Source organism: Anoplolepis gracilipes, chromosome 1 (assembly GCF_047496725.1).
Source record: "Anoplolepis gracilipes chromosome 1, ASM4749672v1, whole genome shotgun sequence".
Taxonomy (NCBI): domain Eukaryota; kingdom Metazoa; phylum Arthropoda; class Insecta; order Hymenoptera; family Formicidae; genus Anoplolepis; species Anoplolepis gracilipes.
Window position 1 is genome coordinate 11,328,484 of NC_132970.1, and position 10,000 is coordinate 11,338,483.

Genomic DNA, 10,000 nt, shown 5'->3' on the forward strand with positions numbered 1-10,000 from the left:
CGAGTTTTGAGTCATTTTTCTATGTGATCTACTTTTTATTCGGTTATGACATGAGCGAAAATCACTCGTACAAATTTAATCAAATTAGTCACGAGTTCAATCATGGTTACATACGATATCTTTACAAGCGATTTCTCTTGTTTTCTCGAGAACTTACTAATGCATTAGAGGTGAATATCTTCAACAACATTTTTATTGAATACTCGTGACCTGAATTAATCTCCGAAAAACTGGTTTATCATCGATAGATTGATCATTCGTTCTTTCATAAAAGAACTAAACTCAATTACTGTACTGTGATTGCCATTTATACTCTTGACACCGTGATACATAAGATGACCAATGATTCGAGATATTATTTGCAAATAAGTATTTAGCGTTAGAAAGAACCCGTTATAATGTCAAAAGGACTTTTACAAGAATATTATTAACATTTTCAAACAGAAACAGATTCTCAAGAACTTTGCAAAAAGTCAAACAAAATTTGCATTATAAATCATTAAATGCTTGTAGAAAGAAAGAATATAATCTTTAAAAATAATATTTTTTTAATGAAAACTGAGATGCACATAACAGTAAAGAGTTTTTTCTTATTTAAATAGTCTTATTTAATTAGTATTTTCTTAGTTTAAAAGCAGCCTTTTGTAAAAACATTTTAAATTACATTTTACAGCTACAGCAAAAAAGTTTATAATGTGATAAATTTTTCTTAGTCTCTAAAATTTCATGTATGATCACTATTGATATACATTGTTTCTAATAGCGGTTTGAACAATTTATAATTTGACAATATAAATTGAAATCTTTACTCTGATTTCATTGTACAAAAATGTATTCCTTATGAAAACAGGGTCAACCTGGTGTGTTACTTCTTTTGATTCAAGTTTCACGTTCCACCAGCGTGACACACCTACGAATTCGTTTACTTATTTCACGAAAACGTAAGTCGTACATTTAGTACATTTCCCAATACTTATATTTTTGTCTTTTCTTTTGCAGGTTTTTTTCGTTAAAAAAAATATGTTTAGTTTATCACGCATGCAAATTAATAAAAAAAACATTGAATAAAAAAGCCATTATTTTTAAACGCAAAGATTTAATGAAAAAAAACAAGTAATATAAATCTTTCTACATTTTCATATTAAGATATAACATGCGTCATACAATGTAAATATATTACAATCCTCGATCGATCGATATGTTACAATCGTGACACAAAGCAGAGCGTGAAATTCGCAAGTACAATATATTATAGTGCACATTTCTGAGGAAAAATAAGGGGAACACATTAATTTATTCTATAATTTTATTTAACTTATATCTACAATCACAAATGAAAAATGATCTGAAACACGCAATCTGCTTTTAACCACAAAAAGTTACTAAAAAATTTTGAAAAATAAATTTATGAAAATTAAAAAATACAAGATCGATCACTAACACTAATCACTAACACTAGCATTCATCTACTCTTGTTTTATTAAAATTCACTCACACAAAAACGCAATATCTTATGAGATTAATATGGATAAAAGTATCCAAGCGGGGAAATGTTAAATTTTGTAAAATCTAAATCAAATCCATAAAACGCATCAAATTTGTCGATCTTGTGATATTTTTACAAATTCGACATTTTTACACAGACAAGCAGAGAATTGAAACTTGAAAAACACATTATGAAACGGTGCTAAAAATTCAGGTTTAGGTTTTATATCTGAATATTTTTTCCCAAAGAATTATTTATTTATTACAGTAATTTTATTCAATTTCAAAAACAATTTCCTTTAAGAACAGAGACAGATCGCTAGTCAAACTGAACCCCCAATTAAATCGTTCATGCGCCGACACGCCTTTCCTTTCCGCGAACCCCATTTACGGCATCCTGAGGAACATCTCCGGTATTTAACGCATACCGTTCAGGATCATTCGTCTACGTCTTACGCGCATAAATGAATCGCGCATATATGAATTGTACAATATACGAGCGATACGTTCAATGTACATACGGATGCGTAAGTCGAGCGCCGTGACATGGACGATGGTCCGTTACGTTAATGCGACTTTTTCGTTCGCATATAACGTAAGAACGTAACGGTCGAGTTGCTGCGGACGAGTGCATGCTGCGTATCGATCGCTTATCCGTAGCCATACGCAATGTGTCGCTTCCGATTCGCGTTTCCTGCCGTTTCATGAAGCTCGTGTGAAACAGCGTTATCAATCTGTTGGCCGTCAGTGAAGCGGCGACTTCACAAGTTCTCACATTTTTTCGTCATCTTATCGTTTGTAACGGGCTCAGTATCTTTCCTTACAATCAAAAATATTGAAAAAGTCTAACAATTTGAGAGAAAAAAAATAATTTCTTTAAAAAACAAAATTATCGATCTCAATTATCTCAATGATATTACGGATGCGTGTTAGATCTGATAAAAAATGTAATGGAAAATTAATCGTAAGATTAATCCTATCGCTGAGCGCGCGGTGGGTCAAAGAGAGCGATGAAGCGAGAAAAGGAAAGGGTAAGAGCAAAATATATCGAATAATGTAATGTATAACGCCAAAGCCTAAAAATCATCAAAAGCCTAAAATGTGTCGACGACAGACATGACTGGCCTCTCTCATCGTGCACCATCTACGAGCCAATAACGGTCTTCGATCGAACCGTCCATGGGTCATACACGTGTATGTATATATACACACGCCGGTTACAAAGTATACGCACAGCAGCACGCACAAACCAGCTTATGTGCGTGTGTTTGAGCCAGAAACTGGGCGCTCGTCCAAATCTGTCAGTAGGTCAGTCAGAGAAGCCATCGTACTCGACCGAATATCCGGGCGTGACCTTGACCAAGAATCATTCTTCTATCCATCTGGTACCTGGCGGCTTGTCGACTTCATCTTGAAAAATTCTGCTTCCGTGAAGAAACGTGCGTGGGTCAATCATGTCAAACGCAACGCTAGTGTCAGGGGTCAATAGGCACATTGGCACTGTAAATAATTACATATTTGCGCAAACCGCTGCTAATTTTTATAATTTATCGAAGACAGGCGATTCATCTTCCTATTTTTCTCTCTCTCTCTCTCTCTCTCTCTCTCTCTCTCTTTCTCTTTCTCTCTTTCTCTCTTCTCTCATACGTCCCTATTAATGTTAGATTTAAAGAAAAGACGGATGTATCATTAACATCGTGTTATATTATTAACACCGTGCCCTTTCTCAAAGTCTATAAAGTTTCAGAGATTAGAAATATATCAATATGTGCCTCACAAATAACGGTAAGCTATGTGAAAGTCATTTCGCAAGTGTGTATTCTTCGGTAAGATAGGTGGCAAACGAACGGAGCCGAGATAAGCATTAGCGACGTTAATTGGAATTCATTCGGCAAATACCAATTCGCTGCCATGAACAATTTTACTGAAAATTACACAATTATCGTGATTAAATAGATTACAAAAAATCAATCTAATCACAATTGCACTACTTATACTACAAGGTATTAACGATCCCATGCGTCTTAATATAATTGACTCGCACACTTCGCTCAAATTACTCAAAAGAAAGAATTATAAAATTTTTTCGCTAGTAATCGGTGATAGTTTGCAACATTTTCACCCATAAGGATTGCGGAACAAATGATAATTCGTGTAACCTAACTGGTAATCGTTTCTGTGCCAATTAGTGTCATCTTGTCCATATCCTGCAAAGAGAATATTAAAATGCGTATTAAAAAATTACGGTAATTCTAAGTAAATAGGCGTAGAAGTATTTTCCTAACACGTAGCAATTTCGTGTGAAAAAGAAATTCAATATCACGGCAAATATTAATATTGAACATTTATGATGCGCTCTCTGAAGATTAAAAAAGTAATAATACATCTAATTATGTCAAATGTACAGTTATCGAAACAAACTCTACAGATGTCAAATCAAATCCACTATTTGCTACTTTATCGCTGTCGACTGACATTAAATATATTGATGTCAGCATCAATGTTTCATATATATATTCATTTATAAAGGTGCATCAGGTAGCTGTTATTTGCACTATATGAACGATGCTGATCTTAACTTAGCCTACATAATTTACAACTATGCAAAGCTACTATGCTGTACTAGTTACTCTTGTTCGGTAAAGAAATTTATTTCACATTAGCACACATGACATAAGAATATCAAATGCAGCGACGAATTATTAGAAAAAGAATTCCAAATTCAATAATTTTTAATAGCTTTTGAGATTATAACCAATTACAACACTTAAATATTTTTGTTATTCTCTCTCTCTATATATTTTTTTTGTTTAATCTATTTAAAAGTTTGCAACAAACAAATAATAAATGCTTACTTAATATTATATTTCAAAAAAAAATATTCTTACCCGTTGGATAGTCACTTGATTCCACTGCAGTGGACCATAAATGAAAAGGTTGCTGTGAATGATGACCACCTTGATATTGACTTTGACTTTGTATTTTGCAAACTTTTAAATGCGCCAATATCGACGATAAAAGTATCGATCCAAATACAAGAATCTTTTTGATAAAGTGAACTCCTAAGATAATTGGTAATAGCAATAGCTTTAATTTTATTAGATTTAATATAATAAGAACCGGAAAGATTATAGACTTTTTCTTCTTGAAAATTCGCCAATCACCTGTAAAATAATATAATTTATTAATTTTTCATCTTTCGAACACCACTATTATAATCTATAGAACTATTGATATCAAATTATTAATCGTTAAATATCGTTGCCGTTACAAGAAATACAAGGAAATAAACACTGTCATTTCACCGTCGCATTCATCCGTTTTTTTTCAAATATACAGGACAGTGTAACAGATTGCATAGTTTCTGCAGTGATAATACTTGTTTCATAACATTACCCGTTATCCGAAACAAATGCAATAGAAGCACAAAATTCACTACGATTATGTTATCAGATACGAATTTTAATGTCCCGTTGTATAAAACAGTATAAGTACACTTTTTCTTTTTTGACAAGAAATCAATATATTATCATAAAGACTTTAATAACTTCAAGAATCTCAAGAATACAAAATGTAAAAAATAATTTTAGTATATATATATTTGTGTTTTTACATCCATCAAAATTTATTATATATATATATATATATATATATATATATTTATATATACATATTTAATACTATATATATACACGGTATGTCCCAAAAATTCCCGGATTGAATGTTTAAATTTAATACTAGGGGCGCGATTTTCCTGTACTTTTAGGAGTATGTTGAGGAATCTTATCGCACCTTTCATGTAAAGTTTCAACAAGCTACGTTCAAATTCAAGGAGCATTCACACGTTTCGCATGAACGGTGTTTGTAAAGATGCGTTACTCATAGTAAAATGGTTATTAATATGGAGCAACGTGTTGCAATTAAATTTTGTTTTAAAGCCGGTTTAAATGTGACGGAAACGTACATCAGACTATTTTCTTTTTCCAAAAATAAAGTTGCAGTGAAAAATAAATCGATTTAACACGATTAAGGACATTCAAAAAGCAATAACCGAGACGCTGAAGATTCTGCAAAAAGATTTTATCTGTGATATGCGAAACTTGAAAATGCCGAGTCGATCAATGCGTAGCAATAAATGGAGACTATTTTGAATAAACAATATGCAAAAATGTTTCTCAATTTTCCGAGCATGCAGAGCTTCTCAGTTATTATTTTTAGATGTCCTCAGTTGTGTTAAATCCTTTCCGCAGATAAGTTGCAGTTGAAAGGTTTCCTTGCGGAAAAAGAAAATAATCTGGCGAACGTTTCCGTCGCATTCAAACTTTAAAACAAAATTTAATTGCAACACGTTGCTCCATATTAATATCCATTTTACAATACCGTAACAAACACCGTTCATGAGAAATGTTTAATCACTGCTTGAATTTGAACGTAACTTGCTGAAACTTTGCACGGAGTACGCGATAAGTTCCCTCAACATACTCCCAAAAGTACAGGCAAATCGCGCCACTAGTATTGAATTTAAAAATTCAGTCCGAGAATTTTTGGGACATACCATATATATATATATATATATATATATATATATGGTATGTCCCAAAAATTCTCGGACTGAATTTTTAAATTCAATACTAGTGGCGCGATTTGCCTGTACTTTTGGGAGTATGTTGAGGGAACTTATCGCGTACTCCGTGCAAAGTTTCAGCAAGTATAAATATATATATATATATATATATATATATATATAATAAAAATAAAAATATATATAGATTATAAATTTAGAAAATCAAAAAATAAGAACGCATAGAAAATTATAATATTTCCAGATATATTATTATTGACATGAATATTTATTTATTAATATTATTATTTTATCGTTCGATAAATCTGCTATCGCAAATCTTACCTTCGACTTCTTCTTTATCTTTCATCTGCGTAAGTTCATCTTCGTCCACTAACATCAAACTCGACGGAAAGCCTCTGGTAACTGCTGAATTGTCTACCGTATATACAATGGCACGTTTTGTCAATAAATCCTCTACGCTATCCCTAACAAAGTTCAGGGTTTCCGTTATGCTGCTCTTAAATGCTCGAAAACGTGGTAAATAGGGCAAAAAGGACTGCTTGTGCATCGATGGTATCCTTATTATTCGAAACGGCCCATAATTAAATTCCTAAATTGTAATATTTTTTCAGTTAATTATAATTTTATAAATTATATAAGTTTACATACACACACACACACACACACACACACACATATATATATATATATACTTATATATATATATATATATATATATATATATATATGCAATTATAATTATTATTATCTGATTTATATTAATCATTAAACGACTTGTGTTTTAATTAACTTTTTACAAATTTTATCATTTCGCAATTAATATATTATGTATTTAATATAGTTAGATCAAAATCATATATAAATCAAAGTTAAATCAAATAATATTAATAACTTTATTATTTTATATTATGTATGTACGAGTAAAAATATTATATATAAAATAATACAGTATATTTATTTTGAACTATTACTTATTCTTCATTTGTTATATAATTAGCATTGTATGATATGAGCTAATTTCTAAACTTTTCAAATGTAATTAGACACAATGTAGACTAATTACATTTAATAGAGGTATTGTTTACAGGAAACACTTACCTTCTCTCTAACTATTGTATTCAACCACCTTACAACTTTGTATTTCCCGCAAGTTGTTAAATCTTTGTGCAAACTACATTCCGTTTGGCATTTTTGAACAAAAAGATTCGTTGTATTATCAAATGTCAATGAGTGAGTTCGTCGAGAACAAATAATCAACAGAATTAATATCCAACACGATATTTGGGTCACTCTTGGACATCCGGTTCTGCAAGACCACTTGATAACTTCAAAATTTTCGCACTTCATAATGTAAATAAACAATTTTAATCTTGCACTATTAATTTTGATCGTTTCAATTAATCGGTTTATATATCTCATTGCAGACGAAAACAATCAGCTGTCCGGTGCCGAATTTTCGTATAGTCATTATCGATCGTAAATCGTATGAATCATCGAGATGCCCCATACAGGGAAAAAAAGAAAGAGAGTTCTGTAATTAATTAAAAAGAAATCATAAATGACGTTAAACAAAGTGTAAAAAAAAAAATTAACGTCACGAGATCGCACACTATTTTCACAGCACCGTGATGTACATTGCAGACAGACGAGATTAGATGCACTGCTTACTGACAGTGGTGAGAAGTGTCCTGACCATTTATACGGCGTACATTTAGGTCGGTGGGGGTAACGGTCCATGGCTTAGATAATGTTGTACAGAGAGATTGCCACTGCACTCTATACGATACAACGTGTTGGGAGACACGTAGAGAATTCGCTGATGGTTAGTTGGTCGTAGAATTTCCACGTAATGACAGTAAAACAAGCTCAGAATTTGTAACATTAAATAAAATACCTAAAAAATGAGGGAAAAGTACCAGAAAAATTATACCGGATAACATTTTGCGAAAGAGAATGCTTCTCGATAGATTTATTAATATTCTTTGCTAATCGTTATTTCTAATCACATTTTTTTGTTTGCAGAAAAAATGTAAAAGGATATTTGTTTAATAAAAATTATATAAATTTATTACATTTGTATCTATATAAAAAAATGTCAAGCTATCTTAAAAATCTCAATCTGACTTTCTTATCCGATTGTTTTAATAGATCCTGGGAAAAATATAAATATAATTTTATTTTTTATTAAAAAAATAATTTTAACGGTACATCACAGTTGCACGATGAAATTGTCAACCTAACGGCTGCCAGACAATCAAGATATCTCATGAAGGTTCTTACTTGAAGCAACAGCGGTGAACCACACCGTAATTATTGTTAAACGTTATATATTCCATTTTCATTCACAGTACATGATTAGCAAGCAGGGTGTCCTGTAATCGTAGTTACAGAATGGGAGCATACGGCAACGCACGTGCCGTAATAACAATGTCCCTTCAGTTATCCGTTTCACAGATCCAGGAAAAGGTTTTTCTCCGTGACATTCTCTTCCACGCAATTGTAAATGAACATTCCTCGAGTGGGAGCGTTACATTATCTAAGGCACCCACCCGTAACGATCCTCAATTTTTTATCTGATATAATCACAGGTAACGTTATAATTCGTAAATTATCTCTACCTAAAGCGGAAAATGAACACTATAAAATTAGACCCATAATTTGATTTTTGAGGAAATATTTTTGTACCAGAAACTTTAACCCGTATAATTTGTCTGAAACCCGATTTCTTTTTAGTGAAAAAGAAATTGTAAAATTGTACAATTTTCCTGTCTTTTTCTATCATCAAAATATTTATTATTTCTTATAAATTGAAGCGCAGGAATATAATTTAAAATAATTAGACATTATATATATATTGAGAGTTAATTTTGAGATATTTAATATTAAATATTAAGCAATCAAGTTTAAAAAATAATTCCTGTAATCATCACTGCAAAAAATCGAATATAAATTAAGTAAGGAATATGAAAGAGGCAAAATATTTATGACCTTAGAATATATTTAAACTAAAATTGTTATATAATAACCAGTAGAACTTGGCAAGGAACAAATAAGATAATAAGAGAACGAGAGACGATTGATCGACCTATTAACGCCATTGCACTCTCCACAGGAGTGGAATCAGAATATCATACGCTACATATATATATACATATTTACAACGCAGCCTCTTTCTGCAACCGGTTTGTAACCTTCGTACGACAGTTGTGCGTCTTACTTTGGTTTCGAATCGTTTATTTGCCATTCGAGTGCAATTTTTAAAAACCACTCTCTTCCTTCACGGTTAATATCTGGTCTTCTTGGCATGCTTGACTTACTTTAAGAGACCTATGTAAGCTATCATATTGAAGCAACATTGTACCATAAATGCACAAATAAACTAAATAAATAAAATCAAATAATAAAAAGTTGAATTGATCCAACAGTAACTCATCGAATCTAAATATATATACATATAATTTTACAATTTTTATAGCATTGTTGACATGTTGTACATGCCAGTTTGGGTATGTCATACCTAAGCTGATATACAACTACTTTTTATATATCTATTTTTATTTATGATATAAAAAATCTGGCTGCATACGTGTGCTTTTTATTTTAAATCTATCTAATGATCAGATAATTGAATGTTTACATTATAAATCTTACAACTTACATAATATTATAGGATAGAAGAATACTTAGAAAAGAAGATTTATTTTATTGAAAATGTAGAGAACCAGAAAAATCCTGTCCAATCAAAAATATAATAATAAATTTTATTTGTTCTCTATTATACGTGATATTTTGACTCTTAGTAGCTTCGTCGGGCTTATTTTTCGAGCTGCAAAAAAAATCCAATTTGTTAAAACGATTCCGAGCAATATTTTCGCGGAACGCAACCCGGAAGAGACGACGTCTTACTCTACTGGCCTGGAAATATAGATC

The 10,000-nt window shown here is 31.4% G+C and overlaps 1 protein-coding gene across 2 annotated transcripts; it reads right to left on the reverse strand.

Annotated features, from left to right (window-relative positions):
• Positions 1-1,138: 1,138 nt before the first annotated feature.
• Positions 1,139-8,923, reverse strand: LOC140666437 (uncharacterized). 2 transcript variants are annotated; one of them, XM_072893600.1, is made up of 5 exons: positions 8,351-8,923; positions 7,169-7,964; positions 6,392-6,659; positions 4,374-4,649; positions 1,139-3,692 (listed from the first exon to the last, which is right to left on the reverse strand). In XM_072893600.1, the coding sequence occupies exons 2-5, from the start codon at positions 7,487-7,489 to the stop codon at positions 3,604-3,606; spliced, it is 954 nt and encodes a 317-aa protein (XP_072749701.1). In that variant the 5' UTR covers positions 7,490-7,964; positions 8,351-8,923; the 3' UTR covers positions 1,139-3,603. The 2 variants fall into 2 exon arrangements, with proteins under 2 accessions (XP_072749701.1, XP_072749710.1); XM_072893609.1 differs by lacking the exon at positions 8,351-8,923 and having other exon boundaries at positions 7,169-7,601; positions 7,695-8,038.
• Between the last annotated feature and the right edge of the window lie 1,077 nt (positions 8,924-10,000).